The 25,305-nt window shown below is 36.8% G+C and overlaps 1 protein-coding gene across 1 annotated transcript in view; it reads left to right on the forward strand.

The window, feature by feature from the left end:
- Positions 1-25,305, forward strand: part of CTNND2 (catenin delta 2) — a 912,708-nt gene that overhangs the window by 782,143 nt on the left and 105,260 nt on the right. Inside the window, exons 15-16 of the mRNA XM_027869022.1 lie at positions 4,129-4,203; positions 5,626-5,776. Coding sequence (XP_027724823.1) covers positions 4,129-4,203; positions 5,626-5,776 — 226 coding nt within the window. The remainder of the gene's footprint in view (positions 1-4,128; positions 4,204-5,625; positions 5,777-25,305) is intronic.

The following is a 25,305-nucleotide window of genomic DNA, read 5'->3' on the forward strand; positions in this document are numbered from 1 at the left end:
TGAATGGGCCTTCAAAATTACTTTTATAGGGAAATAACTATGGGGGGGGGAAGATATAGATAAAGAGAGCCCGACCTTATTTATTTTTTCTTACTTCAAAGCAAATGGGTGCCATTTTGCAAAAAGCCTTCTTGCTTGGGAAGGTTATATTTGCAGCATTGCCTTAGTGTATTTCAAGATGCTTAGAATTTTCAGTTCTATTAACTTGACTGGAGGGGAAAAAAAAGTAACGGTTGTCTTCTATGACAAAATTCCAAATGTTCATCAATTCATCATATTAACTGGTTTTATTATAAGCTACTCAGTATACAGCTCTCTCTATCTAGAATTCCTTTTATTCCCCACTAGAGATAGCACTTGCTTTATAACATCACTCAGAATGAATTTTGAACTTAAGGAATTAGTGAATTGTCATAAATTCAATCCAACAGCAGTACATGAAGGATGAAAGGAGAAGAGTTCTACCTACCAGCTTGACACTGGAGAGAGAGTGCTAGATTTGAAGGCAGCAGAAATCTGAGGTAGAAATCCTGCCTCTGATACTAACTGTGAGATGATGGGCAAGCCACTTAACTTCCTGGGAGGGAGCCTCAGTTAATTCATCTGTAAATGGGGATAATCGCAGTTGTAATACCAACGTCTTGAAACTCAAATGAGATGTCGTATGTAACATGAGTTGTAAACTTCCAATTACTATATGTAAAAGTCAGTTATTGCTATTACCTTAACTGTTCTCCTTCCCTCAATTGAAATTCAAACTTGAACCTGTAATAATGCCCAACAGTGATTAGCAGCTTGGCAATTTTTATTATCAATGTTTTTAAAGTGCTAATATCCCCTAATGAAGATTATCACAATCATGAACCGAATTATAAAAAAAAAACAGGCTAGTCAGAACAGGAACTGCCTATTAATTTGCTGGTGATTATTGGGCATTGATAAGTTGCCAACCAATTAATTACATGTTCCAGTAGACGCTGGGGTTCTCTTCCACTGTTAAGCAAGATTGTGATATGTAAGTTTTTTGTGGTAGCATCTCCTCCTATCTTTTTTTTTAAAATTTTTATTTTTAGGCAATTGGGGTTAAGTGACTTGCCCAGGGTCACCCAGCTAGTAAGTGTCAAGTATTTGGTCTGAGGCCGGATTTGAACTCAGGTCCTTCTGACTTCAGGGCCAGTGCTCTATCCACTGCACCACCTAGCTGCCCCATTTCCTCCTATCTTAACGACCAATAGATTTGTTATAAAACAGCAATAGTTGTCCTCAGAAGAAAATGCCTAGAAAAGGTCTAGTGATAGGAAGAAAACAAAATCTTAAAGATGGTTTAAAGGCAGTGAAAACACTGCTCAAGTATTAAATTTTAGGGACTTCCACTTCCAGACTTGGAATAGTTTTTAGTTTCTGATACTTCACTGGTTTGGGGTTTATTTTTTTCTTTCATTTTTCAGACTTTTATTTTGTGATTAATTTTGAGTATTATTCTGGATTGCTATTAATATTCAGAGCATTATTTTAGGATCAACTCCTCTTTATCTGATACACAAAGAACCAGAAAGACCAAATTAATACTTTTTTGTGTGAGAAAGAGTCCACTGTAATATACGGAGAACCAGGCCTAGACTCAGGTGAGATCTGGGTTCAGATACTTACTACACGGATAATCATGGGAACATAACCAAGTAAGCCGATACCAGAGATTTATCTACAATAAATAACGATTCCAGTATACATCTTGGGGTCAGGACAAAGTGCACTAGTATGGCCACATTACTGCTTGATGAAAAGGTTCATTGTCATCCTGAAGCATATGAGGATCCTCAAGTCATTCTGAATTATCAAATAAAGATTAAATAATAGTTTCCTGGAACCCTGTATGTAGATAGGAAGGGAACTTGCAGGCTGTCAGGTCCAATTCTGTAATTTTTACAGATGAAGTAACCAGTTTAAAGCATCTCCTAATTTACACTAAAAGTCAATATTGGGACAACGTTTTATAGGAAATCACTTTAATAGACCTTTCATGAACAATCTACCTTTTAAGCAAGAATCTCTTGTACTTTAATGTATACACCCCATCAATCAACTAACATTTTAACAACCTTTTTCTAACTTTAATATAAAAATTTAGCACAACTTTAAAAATGTTAATTAAAATTACTATGAGTAGAACTTTTAACAGTATGCTAACACAGTCTTCATTTTTAATTTGAATTCCAGTTCAGTATTTTGAATTTTAGTTATTTTGAACAGGGAAAAGTAGTTTAGTTTCATTCCTAACCTTTCTCTTGGGGCAGAAGTCTATCTTAACAAAGATGACTTGGGAAGATAAAGACATTTGAGAAAATACTGATATAAATTGTGCTTCCTTCAAGATAAAAGCAGTGAGGAAATAAGATAATAATAATTATTATTAATTATTATAGTATTTAGATAATACCTTCAGGTTTGCAAAGTACTTTAGAAATATTATCTAATTTTATGCTCACAATAACTCTGAAAGGTAAATGTTATTGATATCCCCATTGACAGTGAGGAAACAAGTTGAGTGAGTTAGGTTGCCCAGGATATACAACTTGTAAGTATCTGAGGCTGAATTTGAATTCAGGCTTTCCTAACTCCAAGTCCAACACTCTATTCACTGCATACACAATGTTAATATTATATATATTTAATATAGTGATTTTTTTCCTTCTGTAACATAAAGAAAATAGCCTAGATTAAAGGAGTTAAGAAATTTATTGATTACAAAACATTTTTGTTGAACTTCTGAATATTCACCAAAGGCTTTGCATGCAAACTCTACTAATGTATTTGCTAATGTGCCAAACAAATGCCATGGTAATTTATTATGGTAGGCTAAAAAAGACACAGGAAAGTCCAACAATTAAAAAAACCTATCCTCCATTTTTTTTAATAAGGATTCCATACACACAAAGAAAATGAACATACTGAAAAGAGCATAAAATGGTCAGCAACAGAACCATTCATTTATTCAATGACATTCATTAAGTGTTTTATATGTGTGAATTTCTATGATAGACAGTACAAAGATTAAAAAAGATATTATCCCTGCCCTCCGGTAGCTTAAATCTAGGATGATAATATGGATAAACAAAGTTGGGAAAAGAGGCACCTTCTGGAGGGAAGTGATGAGCTCTGTGTTGGATATTTTGAGTTTGAGGTGCCTTTAATACATCTAGGTAGAGGCAGCTCTTGGGTAGTTAGAAAGATGAGATTATAGCTAATGGGAAAGGTCGAGACTGGTGGTCATCTGCATTATGGCATTGCATAAATGAGCTCACCAGGAAGAAGTATAAAAAGGAAGAGAAGAGGACTGAGGGCAGCCTTAAAGGACTCTTGATTAGTGGAATAAAACTCACAGCACCCATAACGGAAGGGATTGAACTAAAAATGGAATGAATAAAAGTCATAGATCCCATCTCCCTACTCTCTGTGATTCCCACCAGGATCATAAAAAATAGTTGCAAATGTTTATCTCAGAACAAAATTATATGTACTACTGCATGTCTGCATTAATTTTTTTTATTATTTGTGTACCACCTCCTTTTAAAAGGAATTCAAGAAAATATACTGGTATGACACATACCATGATATAATTCTGATTTCTAATTTCTCCCCCTTTTGTAGTTTGTGGCTATGGTACTTTTAGTTTTAGGGAAGAATCAGGTCTTGATCCTTAATGAAATCAATCAAATTTTTAATCCTTGATCAGTTAATCAAATATCTTTTAAATGCCTAGCGTGTGCCAGGCCCATTGCAAAGCACTGGAAATGTGAGTACAAAAAAATGAAACAATCCCTACTCAAAAGGTACAAATTTTCTTTTTGAACTTTGAAATGGAACTTCTAGCTCATTCCCCTTTACAGTACTGAAGTTTCCCTGCTGTTACCCTTAATGCCTCATGGGAATGAGGCCTAGGAAGCAATGAGTTTTAGCCCTAGCTAAGAACAGACACATTTAGCTGCCCCAGGCTTCCTTAAGAAAACGATGTGATATGGATGCATGGCCTAAGTCGGGAATGATGAGTCTGTGTGTGTCATTGCTAATATAGGATGGGATGAAGTTTTTTTTTCTTTTTCTTTTTTTCAAATCTCGTATTTCATGCAGGGCTGTGAGGAGGATGTGGCAGGCATGGTTCATGCCCTACGTACACTGCCAGAGGGGGCACCCTGCCTGCCACAGGTGAGAGCCAGCTTGGGGGAGGGAGGGGGAAGTAAAAAGTGTATACAAGTTGCTTTTTCTATGAGGCCTAGGGGAGAGAAGATATAAAAAGTGGAACCTGCCACTCCAGAAAAAATAATTGCCACGAACCAAAAATATGTCCTTTTCCACCAACCTAATTTCATGGGTGGTATTCTCTATCTGTGGAATGTGAACCTAATTTCAATAGGTGGCACATTTTAATTCATTTACTTTTATGTCAGTGCTCCATTTTGCCCACCACACCCCACACACACACACACACACACACACACACACACACACACACACACATATTTTGTATTTACCATGTCTATAAATTAAAGGTGGATATTAATGTATTTCATTAACACAACTGTGATGGCTTTGCCATTCTAATATCTCAGATTTAGGGTGGGATCAGGAAGGGATTCCTGAATTTAGAGTCAGAGAACCTAAATTCAAATCCCGGCACTTAGTAACTATATGAATTTAGGTAATCCATCAATAAGCATTTACTAAGTGTCTACTCTAAGCGAAGCACTGTACTAAATGCTGGGGGTGCAAAGACAAAAAAGAAACAGTCCCTGACCTCAAGGAGGCTACGTTTTGTCAGATAAGTGACTTTACCTCTTCAGGTCCCTGTTTTTTCACCTATAAAATGAGCAATTGCAGTGGATGATTTCCAAGGCCCTTTCCAGCTCTAACTCTATGATCCTATGAATTTGTTAAACATTAGCTATAGGAATGATTCTGCAAAGTCATATAAGGGGCCAAAGCTAACTTTCATATATTTCTTCATTTAAAAATTTAAAAAGTTATGATTCTGGAGCTATCGATCTCAGGGTACAAAGAATAAAGTAAAATCTATGTTCCTGATTTATAGTCCCTGACTTACTCATCACTTGCTGTCCTCCACATCTCCCTTTCTATAATTTCTTTTCTATTTCCCAATCAACTGTCTCCTAGAATTCAATTCTGCAAGTATTGTCCAGGAACCATCCCCTCTTCCCTTCTTAAATGTGTTCCACATTCAAACTTATTCTCAGTCTTTCCTTCCCCAGAGTTCTTTTCTCATCTTTTTAAAAATTTCCCTAATTCACCTTCTCTTCTTAGATGCCTACATTATAGAGCACTGAAAATATACATCTATTAAATAACTCACAACCCACAAAATGGAAATAGTGGCATGGGAAAAATGAAGTATACTTGAAACTCGTATTTTTTTTTGGAGGACAGAAATGTTCAGTAATGTTCCTAAAGCATTAAGAGTAATCTATCAACACAACTTCCTTTACTTCTCTACGTGGTAACCTGAGGGGGAAAAAACAACAATATTACAATATTTATAAACAGCATTCTCTCTCTCTCTTTCTCTCTCTCTCTCTCTCTCTCTCTCTCTCTCTCTGTCTCTCTCTCTAACAGTGGTCAGTGTATATTCGTGCTGCTGTCCGAAAAGAAAAGGGTCTACCAATCCTAGTGGAGCTGCTGCGAATAGACAATGATCGTGTGGTGTGTGCAGTTGCAACAGCTTTACGGAATATGGCCTTAGATGTCAGAAATAAAGAATTAATAGGTATGTTCTTTATGATCCATATTGCCTCAAGTTTGCAGTGGTAATATTTGGCACTAATGTGAATTATGAAAATGCCTAATTTTAAAGAATTTCCTGTGCTTACCTTTTTTATGCTTTCTTCTTATTTAAATCATGAATGAAAGTTGGTGGGAGAAAAGAAATTTGGTTCCAATCTACTGCTTTAAAATTTCAGTCCACCTTATTTGAAGATTGGGAAGATGAAAAAGAACTGGCTCAAGTGGGAAGAAAATCAGAAGAACTAGGAGAGAATGATTTCTCTGAAGCCAGGAAAGGAGGGTTATTCAAGAAGGGGTGATTAATAGTGTCAAACTATGATTTTTTTTTAAATTTAAGGCAATGTATTTGGAAAATCAAGTCAATACCCCACCCTGCCTTCAGCCCCAATATGAAAGTTACAGTAGCAAATAATGATTAGTTAAAAATATTTTTTTCAAAAATCCCAAATGTTAAGAATGAAATTAAACTTTAAAAAAATTAAAAAATTTATTTTTGAAGTTCAGATTTATGAAATATAGGAAGTGTAATTATTGACATTTATTTTTTTTTAAAGGCAATTTGGGTTAAGTGACTTGCCCAGGGTCACACAGCTAGTAAGTGGCAAGTGTTTGGTCTGAGGCCAGATTTGAACTCAGGTCCTCCTGACTTCAGGGCCAGTGCTCTATCCACCATGCCACCTAGCTGCCCTAATTGTTGACATTTCTAATCCTTGCTAATTAAAACTGTCAAAGTATGTGATATGAGAAACTACTCATCATATTCTTGTTAATTTCTTTCTGATTATTTCATTTCCAAACTGCACCTAGTCCCCAAATTTGAGAATAGGCTTAAGATCAAAGTCTCATTATTTATTAAAGTATTTTATTTGTTAGAGATGAAGCCAACCATTTAATTTTAGTCTTCATTAAAAAACAATCCTCATTTCACTTTTTTTTCCTCTTTAGTGAAATCCCTTAGAAAATGCCAGAATGGCTCAGTTAACAAAGAAGATTAATTCCAACAATACAATTTGTTTTCAGAAACTTCTTTTTTATCAGGCATGGACACAATATAAGAAGCAGAGGAATTTATTTCAACATGTGAATTAACTCTCTGCCCTGCCTTAGAATTGGACACTTGATCCCTCCTTCTCCCCTCCAGGTGATTGTTTGCCCTCTTGGTCCATGAGGGCAGCCTCCTTTAGGAAACAGGTGAATCCTTGGTGCTCTCTCCCCTTCTCTCAGAAGACTAGGCCTCTCATACCGTAGTCCACAAGAGAAAGACCTGTGTCTGGGATACTGTCATTGCCACTTCCTTTACAACCTCTGCTCCCTCTAGATTGGAAGGAAAAAAAAAACAAGGAATTTTTCCCTATTGGCTCCATGACTATGCTGATTTTGGCAAAAGTAACTTTATCAAAAAAGGTGATCACTGCTATAGTTCTTGAGCTAGATGGTTAGCTTTATATCTGAGATTAGTAGTTCTTTAAGTTATATATATATTATATATATTATACATATATATGTATATATGTTTGAAATGCCTCATTCTAAGATGAAAGTCAACTATATCTTTGGTATAAAAAGACATTTATTCATGTGATATCTTTCTAATTAGACTTGCAAATAAGATGGGCTAACTCACATTATCATGACCAATAAGGCTACCATCTCATTTCTTTTGACTTGAAGGGATTTTGTTTCATCATATTGTCAAAGCAGACCATTAACTATGGCTTAGAATAGTTTTCTTATTAGACAGAATTTTTCATCACAATAATATTTGTACTAACTGTATTTGACCTATAGGGAAATGTATTATTCAACAAGAGAGATTGCTGGGAAGCTGATTATTTCTAGTTGATGCATGATGCATTTATTCAGCTTTATGAAGAACACACAAGAAGTATAAGTCATGACCCCTGCCCTCTAAGAACTTATAGTTTCATCAGTTACAATTTCATAAGACTTGTACGTGTAAATCAGTCAAATAAAAATTCAAGACAAGAGCCAATTTGTGTAGGACACTGCTAAAGTTCAGAGAAATGAGATCTGTGTGCCTAGGGAAAATTTCATTAAAAAGGTGGCATTGATGGAGGACCTTATAGGATGGGTAAAATGTAGATAAATACAGAGGATATGGGGATAAATTCTAAGTGTATTGAAAAATATGAGTGAAATCTGGAATAAATAGGGAACAATAAAGATATTGGCGTGGCTGGAGTAGAGATTTTGTGTTTGTGGTAGTGGACAACTAGAAGGGATCTAGTCTGCCTGGGGACTGAATGCCAGGAAAGTAATTTGGAAATTTTTCTGTAGGCAACAGAAGAGCTACTCCAGTTTTCTTTGTTTTTTGTTTTTAGCAGCAGCCTGGAGGCGGGGTGGAGTGGTGAAGGAGGGGACCAGGGCTGAGGATGACATGATTGATAATAGTGGCACTTAAGAAATTTCACCTGATGTTGATGTTCCATAGAGATCTTAGGGAATGTACTAAGGCAGGAAGACAGAGAGAGTAGTTGGGACAAGCTTTGCTATTATTCAGACTGTGACTAGATTGATGGTATGTGCCTGGAATGTAAGAGATAGAGATGGGAAAATATTTCAAAGGAAAAATTAACCAGATTTATTCTCATAGTGACTATAGAAGATCATAGTATTATAGATTTGGAGCTGGATGGAACCTTAGAGGCTAGCTAGCTAAACCAACTTGTTTTTTATGGATGAGGAAACTGAGGTTCAGAGAGGTCCCAAGCCATGCTGTCTCTAATAAGGAGAGAGCACTGAGTTGTCAGGTCTGAGTAACTAAGATAATATTGATACCGTGATAATATTGGTACCATTATTGGTACGATAAGAAAGTTGTAACCACATGATTTAGATCTAGAAGGGGCTTTAAAGATCCGTTTTCATTTTGCAGATGAAGAAACTGACACTCAAAGACATTAAATGACTTGTCCAAGTCACATATCCTGTGAAGGACAGTAGGGATGCAAAGAGGTTTTCTGGTTCCAAGTTCAGCTCTCTTTTCAGTAGAATCCAAGGTAGGGGAGCCAGTTGGGGGAGGGGGTTGAAATAATACTTTTTCCCAATTACAGGTAAAAACAATCTTAAATATTCATTTCCCAGAATTGTGAGTTCCAAACTCTCTCCCTCATTCCCTCCTTCCCCTCCCTCTGAGATGCTAAGCACCTTGATATAGGTTATGCATGTGCAATTATGCAAAAGAGATCTCCTTATTAGTCATATTGTGAAAGAAAACACAGGCTTCGAAACACACACACACACACACACACACAGAGTGAAAAATAGTATGTTTTGATTTACATTCAGACTACATTTGTTCTTCCTCTGGAGGTAGATAGCATTTTTCATCATGAGTGCTTTGGAATTGTCTAGGATCATTGTATTGCTAAGAGAATCTAAGTCATTCATAGTTGATCATTGTACAATATTGCTATTACTGTGTACAATGGTCTCTTGGTTTTGCTCACTTCACTCTGCATCAGTTCATGTAAGTCTTACCAAGTTTTTCTGAAAACACTTTGCTTGTCTTTTTTTATTTAGTCAAAGATAAGGCTTATTAGAATATCTATCATATTGGGCAGACTCTTAAGGAGTCTGAACATTAGTAAGCTATTGCCTAGATTTTAAGAATTTAAGTAGTGGCTAGATTATAAGAATCAGAGCATCTTAATAGAGACATTATGGACCTTATATACAGAAAGACTATGGGAGGGATCTAGGCGTGGCCAAGTAGTCTATGAGGTAATAGAACTTCAGGGGTAGCCAAGGGAGAATGGAGCCTAGATAGGATTAAGGGTGGGAAGTGGCCAGAAGACACAGGGAGTTCTAGGCTAGGTTAAGGGCACAGAGAATTGGGAGATTGGGTGTGGCCACAAAGAAAGGCCAGTTGACTAGATTATAGCCTCAGGTGAACTCCAGAGATTTGGCCATGTGGGAAAGTCCAGGACTTTTCCTTTTTGGGGTCTAGATCTCATTCTCATCATTCCCCCCTCAAACAAATGGGACCCAAATTCTTTTGGGGTAAAGGGCAAAGGTCTTGGCTTCTGAAACTGCTTCCTGCTGGCAAGGGGCGTAGAGCTGTCCCTGCCTCAAGGGGGTCCCAAAGATGTTGACTGGAACCAAGCACAGGCTGCATCCAGGGAACAATGGGGGAGGACATTGACTGGTACCCACTGTTTGCTACCAACTGTAGGTGAATGTCTTGTAGTCTGGAAGACACAGATCTGACAGAAAAGACTTCAAGGCCCAGATACTGAGCAGGGACTAGATTTAGGGCCCAAATATGAAAGGATAAAACATCCTTAGCTCTGTTTGGATTCAGATAATTCAGTTTTCCAACCATGCAGTATCAAATCTACCTCATAGCCAGACTGAGGGATAGCCAGGTGGGTAACATTCCCTTTCAAAGGAATATAATAGGGAAACTGAGGTAGGAGGATCCCATCTTAGACTGAGGCTAAAATTGTCCTCTCAGCTTTTCCCAGTGCTGACTTCCCACCAGTATCACATTCTCTGAGTAGCTTGTGGCATTTCTCAGATGGTAGATTATTGATTTATCAGTGGATTATTATGATCTACTAGACCACTCAAAATAAAATCAAGAGTTTTTTTTTTAACCTCAAACAGCAAGTTTCGCTAATCACAGCTTAGGAAAAACTTTTACAGGATTTACATCTGAAATTTAAATTTGTCCTGGTGTAAAAAGCCAATTGTTGGAGATTATTTCTATGTACTTGCAAATTCTTAACAAGACAAAACCCAAACAAGCCTTTTGGCAAATTTACACATTAAAACCATAACCAACAGTAGTGAAATTATTTTAGTGGTAACCAAATTATGAAAAGTTGCTTGACATAACTTATACAAAGAGTTCACCAATTTGAAACTTGAAATAAACCCATTACCAATCAGGTGACTTCAGTCTGGTTAAATGCATTTCCAAATTACTACAGAGAAGCAACATCTCATCATTAACAGTTAAACTACAAATTTAAAAGAGCATGCTTATCCAGGTTCAGAGGTTAGCTTCGTTACCTTGAGCAGGATGTGCTGAACCTGGGTGATGCTTCCAGGCAAAGGTTGCCCTAGGGCCCAATGTCATTGCCAGGGCAGCCCACACTGTAGCTGCTGCCCCTCCCACCTCCTTCCTTTCCCAGGTAGGGGAAGGTAAAATCAAAGGTGAAGGGTAAAGGGTGAAACTCTCTTCTATGAGAGGGGTTAACAGATACCCTCTTGACCAAAGGGAAGGGAGTGGGAGAAAAGAGTGACCAGGGTTGTAAGGAGGAGTTTCAAAACTCCTTAATTATCAATCACAAAGCCTCCAGAATCTGCCAAGATATTTTTAGCTGTTCTAACTTTTCCCTGTAACCTCCATGAAGGAGGATTCAGAGGTATAGAGGGAAGGGAGTAAGTAAGCTTCAGGGAACCAAAAAGCAACTGCAGTTTTCCCCAATTCCCTAGCGCCAAGAGAATTGATAGAATTGGGCATACACTTCCAGATAGGGTGTCTGTGCTTGTGGATGATGTACCCAGGTCCATGGCCTCGAACCGACCCAGTGGACTGAGAGCCTGAGTGTGTCAGGCTGAGTGTGAGACAGCCTCATAACTGTCTGCCCGAAAAAGCACTTCAAAGCCTTGGGGCTTAGAGAGCGACCCCAAAGTAAGTTGGCTATAATCTAGTCAACTCCAGAGTAAGAAAAGGGAGGGGGGTCTTACATACCTTCCAGTCTTAACTGGAGAAGAACTTGGGGTTAGGCAGTTTCCCCTTACAGGCCACCAAAATGTTGAGGTTTAGGGGTGCTGGGACCCTGAGATCACCACATGCAGGTCCTGCCCGAAAGAATCCGACCCAAGCCTTATTTCAGCCAAAGACAAGGTTTATTAGAACATGCGTCATATTGGGCAGGCTCTTAAGGAGTCTAAATATTAGTAAGTTATTGGCTAGATTTTAAGAATCTCAGCAGTGACTAGATTATAAGAATCAGAGCCTCGTCATTTCTTATAGCACAATAGTATCCCTACAATTTTCATTTTTTTTGCCACAAAAAGAGTCATTATGAATGAATACTTTTGTACAAATTTTTTATCTCTTTGGGATACAGACCTAATGGTGGTATTGCTGGGTCAAAGAGTATGCACAATTTTATAACCCTTTCAGCATCATTCCAGATTGCTAGGGAAGACAGTTTTTTAAACATCATTAAGATGACCCACAGGACTATGCATGAAGAACTGTCCCTCAACTAGAAAAGGACCTCCAGAGAGAAATAAGGTTACAGCTGAAGCCACTAGAATTTGTTGTTGTCCATCTGAGTGAGCATATGCACATAAATAGTCCATAGTTAGTGAATATTTATTAAATGCATTCCATGTACCAGGCTCTGTGCTAAGCACTGGGGATACAAATTTTTAAAAAAAAGTCCCTGTTATCAAGGAGCTTACAATCTAATGGGGGAATACAACACAGAAAAGGAATCTGAAAGGGGGCGGGGAGGTACTAGTTATCATGATGTTCATGAAGTTGAGAATAGGCAGGATCACTCATAGAAAAAGAAGTTACCTGGAAAATTCTGAGCCCTCTCTAAAGAAAGACTTTGGGGGGAATTTATTGTTCTGCTCTCTGGGCCTCCAGTCAGAGGTAACTGAGGGTGCTTAAAAGGTTTATTGTTCAGTGGTATCTGACTTTTTGTGACCCCATTTGGGGTTTTCTTGGCAAAGATACTGGAGTGGTTTACCATTTCTTTCTCCAACTCATTTTACTGATGAAAAAACTGAGGTAAACAGGGTTAAGTGATTTGTCAGGGTCACACAGCTAGTAAGTGTCTGAAAAGTATTGAGCATCATAAGTTGAGTCAATCTATAAGATGATAAGATTTCAGGTGATAAGCTTATCCTGGGGGGAATTTAGGGAGAGGGCAGGTATTATGTTCCTGGAGTTGAAACCACACAGAGTTACTTAATGGAAAATAAAGAGATGAGGAATAAATCTTAGGAAATGTCTACAGTTAGGGAACAGGAGGAGGAAAAGGAGTGAAGGAAGCACAGGTAGACAATTATAATGCAGTGATGCCATCAAAGAAACAAAATATTTATTTTTAGCATTTCTCTACAATTTAGCTTTTTCCTTTAAAAAAAAAAAGCTTTCTGTTACAACTGGAAATCAAGTCAATTAGCATTTATTAAGCTCTTATTTGGTACAAGGCACCATCCTAAGGTCTGAGGATAAAAAGTGAAACATCTCTGCCTTCCAGGAGCTCACAGTCTAATGGGGAAGATAACATGCAAACAACAATTTACAAATAAGAGATTTATAGGATAAATTGGAGATAATATTGTAAGGTGAAAAAGGAATCATTTTAAGAAAATGAAAAATGTATCACAACTTTAAACTGCCATTCTGTTTTTGTGCTCAAAAATTTTTTAGTCATAGATCATGCAATAACGAAACAAATGCTTAGGCTACAATACTTTTAAGAAGCATTCTGAATTGTTTGAAGATATGGAGAATGGTCCTAGTGATGTGAGAAAGATTTGGCATGCTATGTCAGTCATAGAGAGCTATTTAAACATGGCACAAGAGGATTTTGAATATTTGCCCAATTAACCTCATTAGCTTCTATGTTTAAAGTACATTAAAAACCATGGGACAGACTTAATTTGACCTTTTCTTCAAATTTAGGACCATATTGAGTTTAAATATCAGTATCAGATATCAATTTTGAACATTTCATCTTAACTACTCATTCACCTGAGCTTTCCTCTTCCTTGGACAGTTATTTTGTATAAGTTGCCATTGATATCAATAGTCTCCCTTTTTGACTCCAGGAGATTTGGAACAAATCAGTAGCTATTCAGTCACCTGCCTGCATTCTAATTGGAGGGCATCATGTGTGTTTTTGGGGGGGGGGAAGGGGAAAAGGTTAAAGCACAAGGTAATAGTGAACCATTGAGAAGTACTGTAGCTTCTAGGCATCCTTTCCCTTCAGTTTCTAGACTCAGTTCTGCAAAACAGCAACTGTTGGAGTACCATATTGGTAATATAAAATTAGAACTCTAAAATCAGATGTCATCAGGCAAGAAATAGAGTCAATCATGTAAAAACAGATGTAAAATAATCAGTCATATGCATTATAGGATTGGGACGCTCCATCTTTAGCAAGGTGACATTTAAGTACAAGGAATTTGGTTTCTACCAGAATTCTTTTTAGAGCAAAGGAAATGTTAGTTTTCCCATTCCATTTCAATAGCATTAATTTGACACTTTGATAGATCTGTAACTTTATCATCTGTGCATATATTTCCTTGAACAATTCAGATCACAACTAATCTCTTCCCTCTTATCCTCTGTGACATTGGTCCATGTTAGCTTTGTGATCCTATGTATTTTATTTTATGCATTTAAAAACATTTTTCTGAAAAGGGGTCCATAGGTTTCACTAGACTACCAAAAGAGTCATGACCTACAAAAAGGTTCAGAACCCTTGATAAAAGGGAAGTGACTTGGCCAAGGTTACTGAGATAGAAAGGGTTTGAATTCAGGTCATCTAGCACCATGTCTAGTACTCATTCCACTACATCATTCATGCTATGCTCCAGCCCTTAGACTTCTATCCTCCAATGTCTTCCTATCCTTCAAGGTCAAAGTATTTTCTTTATGAAGACTTCCCTTTCCATTCAACTCATATTTGAAGTTTCAATCCTCCTAAGAATACATGCAAATATAGTCTTATTTAGAACTTCATTTAGAACTTTGTCACTATATTATGTCTCTCATATTTTTTTATTGTTAAGATGTGTTATTTACTTTATGTCCACATTTAACTGATACAAATCAACTTTCATAATGAGGAGACCATAAGTGCCTAAAAAAGACCTTAGTGAATACTTGACTTACTTACCAAGCAGAGTATTGTGACAACCAAGGACAACACAGATGTAGAATATAAACTTATAAAATCATAAAGAAAGGGATGGTGGAAAATTATGAGTAGTATCACCTTGAAAAATAGAGAGAAGTATAAAGTAAAACCAGTTTTAAGGATAGTTGATGAGATAAACAAATAAGCAGTCATCCTGGGTGCATTTAAGAAAATCAGAATGAGTACAAGTGGTAAAAGAAAAGATGGAAAAAGATATGAAAAAAATTTATAACAAATTTTTTAACCCTTAAGGACAATAGAGCCACCACACTTGGATTCTAACATTGTTGTTGTTGTTGTACAGTTGTTTTTCAGTTATATTCAACTCTTTGTGACCCTATTTGGGGTTTTCTTAGCAAAGATACTGGAGTGGTTTGCCATTTTCTTCTCCAGTTCATTTTACAGATGAGTAAACTAAGGCAACCAAGGTTAAGTTATTTGCCCACTTAACAGCTGTTAAGTGTCTGAGACCAGATTTGACTCAGGAAAATAAGTCTTCCTGACTCCAGGAAGGCCCAGCACTCTGTCCACAACACCATCTAGCCACCCATTCTAACATCACAGGCCTAGATATGTGTTCAGAAATAATATAGGGGCAGCTAGGTGGCACAGAGGATAGAGCACTGGCCATGAAATCAGGAAGACCTGGGTTCAGATCTGGTTTCAGACCAAACACTTGATACTTACTAGCTGTGTGACCCTGGGCAAGTCACTAAACCCCAATTGCAAAAAAACAAACAAACAAAAAAAGAAATAATATAAAAATGGAAGAGAATGAAGACAGTGATATCCCCTAGATTAGACCTTATATACATAGGGAAGTTTCTCTATAGGGAACATAATCATGAGGACAGTGAGGAAGCAGATACCTAAATGAAAGGGAGATATCAAAGACATAGAAAAAGTTTTAGAAATTGTTAAGACTGAAAAACATGGTGGAGAACAAATGTCAACGTATATAATAAACTCCCAGTGTTGATGCCTTCCTCTTCAGCTATATATATTTTTATGAGAATTATCTATTCATGCATAGTGGTATCCTGGATGAGGTTATTAATAGTACTGTCTAACATTTTCATGTTCATTTCCATGGCCGTGAAGGGTTTCACGAGCAATATTTCACAATAACATACAATTGACTGAAATATATAGGGAATACATTTTCCCATTGTGCATATTCTTTGTTGATAATCTTTTTAAAACCTTTGGGTAGAGCAAAATGTTACATTAAAGGTTCTCTTCCCATCATTTTGATATAGAAATCAAAATGGTTCAAGATTTCTTAGAAATTATAATAGAGATAACTGACAACAGTGTGGTCATTAATATTAGTTTATGCATAAAACAAGGAGGTATAATACTGTTTGTCAAAGGTGATTGCCACTGTCATGGTGAAAATCCAGATCAGAGTCGAAAAAGATATTTCCTATAAATGCTGAGGACCTCCATTTGCTCCTATTTGTAAATAATAGTGATCATTGTATCAAGTCCCAAAACACTGTAGAACGTTCTGGATGATACTGATAATCACTCAAAAGAGTTTGCTCTATCCATCTTTTCGGTAAAAACAAAGTGGATAAAGAATGTTTGTTGTCCAGATTATTAATTTTTAAATGGATAACATGTATAGATTGTACATCAGTATGTGTATAAATACATCTACATATGCACACATGTGTAAAGATAGAGATATAGTCATGGATAATAGATGATAAATAGATAACAAAATAGGTATTTTTGATAGGTACTACAAATAGACAACAGGTTGGGCCCAAAACTAAACAGGAAGAAGGGAATGGGCTGGATTGCCATTAGGAAATTGAAGCAAAAAGAGTTAATAACAAGTGTTTATTGAGCACTTACTGTATGCCAGGCATTGTGTTATATAACACTACGTTTACAAAGAAAGGTCAAAATAGTTCCTGCCTTCAAGGAACTCATGTTCTAATGGAGGAGAAAGCATGTAAATAATTATATACATACATGGTAAAGTGAAGGTAATCTCAGGGGGAAAAAAAGGCTACTAGCTTAATGTGGGACAAAGATGGGATTTTAGCTGACTTGTGAAAAACTGGGAGGCAGAGGTGAGGAGGGAGAGCATTTCAGGGGGGACAGCCAGTGAAAATGCAGAGTCTGCATTGGAGCAACAGGCAGTGGATCCTAAAATTAAGTGGAGTAAGTTCCTTTTAATGAGACCAAATACTCCCTGTAACGAAGACTCCACCTTGTATGGCTGTGAGCCATGGAATGCTATAGATTTCAATAAATTAAAAATGAATGTCACTCTGAAGTCAATGGAGAATCAGATGGAGGGTGTGAGCAGGCAGCAATGCATAACAAATGCAGAACTATGAAGAACTGGAATAATGTAGTCCTGAGAAAGATATCAAAGAAGAAAATGGGCTGGTCATAGAATGAGAGCAAGCAATTACCAATGGACAGCCTATGTGCTTCAGTGTCAAGAAGAAATAAGGGATCTCTGAGCTTCCCTTGAATTTGGAGAAACCCTCTTTGGTATGATAGCCACTGGAAGACAGTTGCTAATCGCAACTAGATTTTTAAAGGGATATGTTTTACCTTGGCCAGTAAATGTTACTATCTACCTCTATGGTAGATGGCATCTATAGCTCTAAGATGTTTGACTTCTTCAGTGATACACAAATGTTACTCACTCAGTTTTGTTTTAATTTTTGAAAGGAGACAGAGAAGTAGAGTGAGTGAGTGAGTAGGTAGGTAAGTGTCCATTTTAGAGGTTTGCAAACCCTTTTCAGCTTTGTTTATGTAGTATGTTTTAAGGAGTGGTTTCATTAGTATTCAGAGGCCCTGTGGACCTGATCAAGCTGAGGCTGCATATGCAAACAAAGTTTTATCTCAAAAGACCCAGGACCCCCCTACATATCTACCTTGTGATGCTCTGAACACAGCATTCCCTGTGCCTAAAAGGGGAAGTTCATGTCAATATTTGGTCCATGGAGGAAGGAAAATGAAGAGACCTGAGCTGTATTTTCAGTTTAATTTCTAGAGCAAGTTGGGGGAAGCTGTTTTTATTCAATGGTATCATCTATTGTGGCCCTCACTTGCCTCTCTGATAAAATAAGTAATCATGTCTTCTGACTTTTAGTGTCAATCACAATCTAACACAATCCAACCTTTCTAGGCTTATGAAACATTATTCTCCTTTAGGCATTCTGTGTTCTAACCAAACTAGTTTACTTGCTTTTTGTTATGAATAATATTCCATCTCCACCTATGACCCTTTGCACAGGCCATCTTGGAATGCACCTTCTTCCCACATCGGCCTCAGAACTGTCAGCTGCTATTTAAACTCAGCTTAGTTCCTGCTTCCTACAGGGAGCCTATCCTGATGGCCTGAGGGTCTAGTGGCATCATCTTAGAAATTACTTTGGATATTCTTCATTTTCTAGGTGCATGTTTCTTCTCCCTTCTTTCCTCCCTATAAAATGTAAATTTCTTAAGGACATAGATTTATATCTCCATGGTCCATGGTGCACAGTAGGTGCTTAATATGTACTTACTGCTGCTTTAAAGCTTAGAGAAGGGAACTGCCAAATCTCAACAAAACACTGACTGCTCTCATTCCTCTTAAAGGGAAGTCGTGATTGGTAGTGGTTTGGTAGCTAAATTAGCTTTCATGCTTACTCATACAGTAAAATTGGGTTCAAATCAACTGTAGTGTGAGGTAAATCCTCTAAAATTCAAGGGACTTTTTACAATATTTCCTTATCTTGGAATTTTGTTGCATCATCCTGTATGTCACTAACCTTGGAATGGTATAATTGGTTAGACATAGTGATGCATGCCTGTTACTGGTAATTCTGAGGCTAGTAGGCTTCTCAAGTTTGGGAGTTCTGAACTGCAAGGTGTTTGGCCGAGTAGTCTGCACAAAGGCACCAATGTGGTAAGCCACCAGGAGTGAGGAACCCCTGGGCTGCCAAAGGATGGATAACATAGCCTAGAATGAAAATGGAGGAGGTCAAAGTTTCGGAGCCAATTAGTAGTTGGATCATGTCTATGAGTAGACACTGTACTTCCAACCTAGGTAAGATAGGAGACCTCAGCCTAAAAAAAAAATGGTATAGTAGAAAGAGAACTGGATTAAGTCAGAGAATATGAGACTGAATCCTGGTTCTGTTATTTACTACCCATGTGACCTCACATAAGTTACTTCCCCCTCTAAGCCTCAGTTTCTCCATCATTATAATGAGAGGTTTGCTCTAGATAACTTCAAAAGTCCCTTCCAGCTAAGAGTCTGTGTTTTTTGTTTTTTTCTTTTTGTGATAAGAGATATTTGGGATGATCAGATTTAAATTTTATGCTTCCTAAATTAGGAATAGAATAGTTAGGAATATTGTGGTGAAATAACCAAAATCTAATAAAATAGTTCATGTATTGTTGAAAGAGGAATTGAGGTAAGACTCCAGTGCTGATTCTAGTTCTCCCCCTCCCTTTGGTATAGATTAGGATGGCACAGAATACATAGGTGAGAGGAATGAGGATCTCCATTGGTAGGAGGAACATCCTTATCAGAGAGCTCATAGAGCCATTTCTGTATACATTAGAACCCTAGAGGAGATGAATCAATCCTCATGATATCTTCATATACCATCCCAACAATGTCTTACATTACATAGAATTGTTCATGTCCTGGGTGCTCAATATGTATCTGATGGATGAATGATTAAATGAATGAATGAATTAACAAATGAATGCATAAGAGAATATATCTGGCAACATGAAGAATAACTCGAGAGAGAGGACGGTAAATTTTAAAAAATAGAATGAGTAAGGAGAAAATGAAAAAAGAGATATTTCTTTTTCCAGGAACCTTTCACAACATCAAGTAGATTTAGAGCAAAAAGTTTAAACCTCTTTAAATCTAGGGATATATGCCATTCTGCAGCTACATTAAGTGGTTTTAGGTTAGTTTTAAAATAGCAACATTTTCTTGTTACATTTCTATGGATTGCTGATTGTCAAACATTTATGTTGGCAGTGTTCTCTCCTCTGTAAGGTTTGTATTGGCAGAATTAGCAGAGCTCTTGCATCCCATTGGCCATATGCCATTTTCTCTCCAGATAAGGTGTTTAAATGTGCAAGGTTGCATGCTGTTAGGCTTTCTTCAAAATTTTCATCCTTAAAAACCACAGCAACATGATGTGCATTCTTCCCCTTCTGCATCACCCACTTGTGTATTTCCAGACCCAAACATCCATCACTTTATCTTGTTAGGACTTTAAGTATAAATTGTAGGATCAAAGGATCATAGAGCTAAAGCTGGAAGGGACCTTAAGGATCACTTAACCAAATCCTCCTATTTTACATTTGTGAAACCTGGGGCCTTGAGAAGTGAAATGACTTTCCTAAGATCACAAAAGCAGTAGTAGTTTGAACCTAGGTACCTGATACTCAATCCAGGGTTCTATCCATACACTGCATTGTGTCTCCCAACAGAGGCAGTTGATCAATTTCCTACTATGATTTGCAAGTCAAGAAGTATGTTCATCTAAGGATCTTTTTTTGATTTATGTCCCTATTCTGTGGTTGGAACCATGACATCTTGGTGCCTTTTCCCCTATGACAGCTGATTAAATGCATATATAGGCAACCAAATTTTCTCCTTAGGCCCAGAGTTAAGAAGCAGGATGAGCCAAAATAAGATATGTCTTTGAGGGCGAGGTAGATATTTCTTGCAAGTTTTTCATCCTTTATCAAGACATCTTTCAGTCATGTTATGTCTGTTGTACAGTTTGGAAGCAAAAGTAAATATACTGTAGGTCCTTTCATGCTATTAAAGAGAATTTAAATAATATATATTCCCAAAACTCCTCAAAAACACATTCAATAATTTAATAAAATGAAAGAATATAACAAAATGGACATTAACCATAGGGATAATTAACTTTTCAAGGACAAGATACTTAGCATATTAAATTTATTATGTGCCTTTTTAAAAGGAAATTATATGTAATGGTGATTCAGTTTCACATAATCTTCTTTGTTCTGATTTGTATAAGGAAATGTTCTTTTTTTAGTGTGAAGTACAGAATTTTAAAAATTAAACTCACCAAAACAGAACAAAATTTCTAAAAAGAGCTTAGCTATTCATTTTTTCTACCACAGCTGCAAATTTTCCTTTTTCTTTTTTTTTGTAAAACCCAAACTTTTCTCTAAATCTTTTTCATCTAAAAAAAGGCTTCCTTTTCAGAGATTTTCAATGAAGTGAAAAATAATATATTCCTTATAGATATTATAACTGCTACATATAGGCATGAAAACCTGTAATCAGGTATAGAAAATTCTGCATGTTAATGAAATTATTTTTACAACTTTTCTAAATATTTTAAAATATAGTTTAATCATATTTTCTTCTGCATTTTCTTTCACGGTTTGTAAGTGTTTAAACTCATTGTCTCCACTTTTATCATTTCATCACTTTAAATAATATAAAATTTGAGCTGTGGTGGATAATCCCTGCAGTGATAAAGGTCCCAGCCCTTTCATATATTAGTAAATTGTTTCATGAGTTACTCTGCATTCGCCCTCCCAGCTCATCCCCCACCCCCAATTCCTCAGAGCAGACATAGGGCATGGAACTAGTATCTAGGTTTATCAACTACTTTATTCTCCAACACTGTACTCTTAACCCAAACTAAGATAGTCTATGACTTGGGAAAAGAATTATATGAGAGCCAGCTAAGAATGCAAGCCAGGGGATCCATTGGTGGGGTTTTTTTGTTTTGTTTTGTTTTGTTTTTTGCTCCTAGGAAAATATACAGTTCATATTATCCTTTGAAAAGCTACAAATTCTGAAGGAATTTTAGAGATGAGTTTTCTCTGTCAGACTGAAAATGTTTCTTCAGATCCTGACAGATGTTGTTTTAATTAAAACATACATCACTTCAATTAGTATTTTAAAAAGAAGCCGAATTTCCTAGACAAGGTGATTTATCAGATCACTCTAAGCCTGGTTGCTTTATTAACTTGATTTCAGTAGCCAGTTTCAAAGAAGAAGGGAAGCCACAGAGTAAAGCTGGAACTAAATTTTCATCAGCACATTAGGTGCTTATGGAAGGCCAAATGTGTCAACAAATCCAGAGATTAATAGAATCAATATTGTTTCTCCTTTTGGATGAGGTGCATGGTCCCATGTTAAGCTCTGATACCTGTTAGAGAATTGGGGAACCTGGGACAAGTAGAAAAGAGATACTTGGAAAAAAATGGAAGGCTAAATTATTGTTTCATGAAACGAGACTTAATGAGTCCCCCATTAGGATTGTTTCCTAGTTTGAGGCCTGAATGAGGATCAGTGAAAGCAAAACTGAAAACTGTCCACAGTTTATTCAAATTTTGGTAATATCCTTACAGAACTGAGAAGAGGGATTCTTAACCTTTTTTGTGTCATAGACCCCTGTGGAAATCAGGTAAAGTCTATGGACTCTTCAGAAGAATGTTTTTAAATGAATAAAATAAAATACATAAGTTTACAAAGGAAATTGAAATACATTTGAAATACAGTTATAAAAATATTTCTTTAAGAATAAGTTCATGGAGCCCAGGTTAAGTATGCCTGCACTAAAGAGAACACCCACAGACACCTTACCATGGGAGTCTTTTCTATTTGACCGCATAGTGTCACAGGAAAATCTTCCATTTGAGAATAAACTGCTTATGAGAATTATGAAATAGCCATCCCAAGTAAATAATTTTATAAGCTCCTAAGAAAATAAAAACCACCTTTTCTAGGAAAGAATTTTTAGATGCTTCCTGCTCAGAACCAGAATTGGATTGAGTATTCATCTACAAACACATTAGCCCCCTTCACTGGAATTAAGAGTGAGCAACTTGGGCCATTCCTGTTGGTTTTAGATAATAATAACCCATAATTCCTTTCAGGGAAATCTGTAATAAGGTAACCTTGTGAGCACCCGTTCTTTTATAATATGTCAAATCCACAAGAAACTACTATCTTAAAGAGGCAGAATTTGTTCCTTATATGAAATGGAATGCATAGTACTTTGCATTATAACATTTAGCTGTCTGAATAATTTCCTGTTGGCTAATTGGTTTTGAAGGGTGACATGTTACAAGACAAATGCCATGGTGTCCTGCTGCTTAAAAGTAAGCACATGAAAGCTCTGTTTTCAGATGTGTGAGTTCCAAGATTCAGATAGTTAATGTCGAGGCCAGAGAACTGAGGAAAGAGGTTTAAAGATATGTGTGTTTTGCCTAATACACAATGATAGCCTGATGGATTGGGTAATGTGATTTTCAATTTAAACCAAAACAAGAGTACCTACCTACAACCATGCCTCAGAGGGGTGGGGGAATAGGTTTTAATTTATTAGTTCATAAGGGAAGATATAGTGATAAAATACAATTATGCCTCAAATGACTTTTCTTCTTCTGTAGGAATAAAGGAGTATTTTTTTCCCCTTATGCATAAGGTGAAGGAGGGACCAGAGAAGTGAAGTGAGGAAAGCATGCTTATATTTCAAGTATATATGGAAGACAAATTAGACCCATTCTATCTGATCCTACAGGGCATAATTAGAAACAGTGGGCAGAAGTTGTAGAGAGGTAATTGAGGTCTGATATCGGGAAGTACTTCTTCATAATTAGAGCTATCCAAAAGTGGAATGAGCTGACTCTGGAGGCAGTGAGGTCCCCCTCACTTGAAGTCTGTATGGAAAAGCTGGATAACCACTTCCCAACTTTATTGTACAAGGGATACGTATTCAGGAACAAGACTAGATTTGATGGACACTGAGGTCACTTCCAACTTCAATTCTATAATTCTAGTTATGACTGGTCTTGTGGCTTGTATTGAAAAATATTGACTAAAAACTTTGGAGCCAAAGCCACAGCTCCACCAACAATGCTCTAGTGTACCTGTTTTTCCATAACCCTTCCAATATTTGTCATTTCTCTATTTTGTCATCTTTCCCAGTCTGATAGGTGTGAGGTGGAACTTTAAAGTTGTCTTGGCTCCCTAATCATTAGTAATTTAGAGCATTTTTTGTATCACTGTTGATTCATTTCTTCCTTTGAAAATTGCCTAGAACTCTTTTCTGAAAATATTCTGGAAACCGTTTTATTTATTTTACTAGAATGGCTGTGGAGTGAAATCACTCCACAAAATATTTTGAACCAAATAACATTAATTTCGGTGAGGTGTGTTGTTTCAAGTAGAATACTGGTCTCAACCTGCGGTGTTACTAATGGTGTTAATGCCTGGAGTAAAAACATAATTTCATCTATTACTAAGAACAAAGGGGAAATCATAGAAGAGGTATCAGGCATAATCTTTCACAATTCACATTGAGATTAAGATATCATTTTTCAAACCTCTTCAGTTAAGGATTCTAACTTTACCTTTCCATTTTATTAAAGTTTATTCTGTTTAATGCCAATTTAATCAATAGGCCAGTAAGGCCACGCAAAAATAACATTCGTTTAAAATCTTGAAATAAAATATAAGCTTGAAGTATCAGCTTTATATTTCTGTGAGCTAGGTTTCCTCAAACAAAACTTGTTACCATTCCCCCTCCCCCAAAAAAGATGTAAAATTATAGAATTATAGATTTAGAGTTGGAAGGGATCCCAGAGGGCAATCTCTTTTGACCCTTTTATTTTAATGATGAGGAAACTGACTGCAAGGATGGTGGTGCCTTTGACAAAAATGGAGAAGTTTGGAGCAGGGTTAAGTTTCAATTGAGTTTGAGATGTGTACAGGACATCCATTTTAAAATGTCTGATAATGAGTTAGTGATTTAGAACTGAACCTCAGTGGAAAAACTGAGCCTGGTTATAGATCTGTAAGATAAGAGGGAGAGAGAGAGATTTGTAAGTCATCTCAACAGACATGATCAATAAGCATTTCTAAACTAAGATATCCCCTTCATCCCCTTACAATGAGATATGGTCTAACACAGGGGTGGGGAGCCTGCGGCCCCAAGGCCCATGTGGCCTTCTAGGTCCTTGAGTGCAGCTTTTTGACTGAGTCCAAGTTTTGCAGAGCAAATCCTTTTTTTTATTAAGGGGATTTGTTCTGTGAAGTTTGGATTCAGTCAAAAGGACTACAATGGGCAGCTAGGTGGCACTGTGTGGATAGAGTGCTGTGCCTGGATTCAGGAAAACTCATCTATCTTTCTGAGTTCAAATCTGGCCTCAAACACTTATTAGCTGTGTGACCCTGGGCAAGTCACTTCACTCTGCCTCAATTTCCTCATCTGTAAAATGATCTGGAGAAGGAAATGGCAAACCACTTCAATATCTTTACCAAGAAAACCCCAAATGGGATCCCAAAGAGTTGGACATAACTGAAAATGACTGAACAATAACAGAAGATAACAGCAATATGTCCCAGATTATACATTGTGACTAAGTAGGATTTCTACCAGGACAGCAGGGCTGGTTCAATATAAGGAAAACTATTAACATAACTGATTATATAAGTAAAAGAAAAATCAACAAAAATGATATTATTACATTAATAGGTGCGGAAAAAGCTTTTGATAAAATACAACATTGACTTGAACGCATAGGTATAATTGGATTTTTCTTTATAATG

Source organism: Vombatus ursinus, unplaced genomic scaffold, assembly GCF_900497805.2.
Source record: "Vombatus ursinus unplaced genomic scaffold, bare-nosed wombat genome assembly UNPS02014791.1, whole genome shotgun sequence".
NCBI classification, from domain to species: Eukaryota; Metazoa; Chordata; class Mammalia; order Diprotodontia; family Vombatidae; genus Vombatus; species Vombatus ursinus.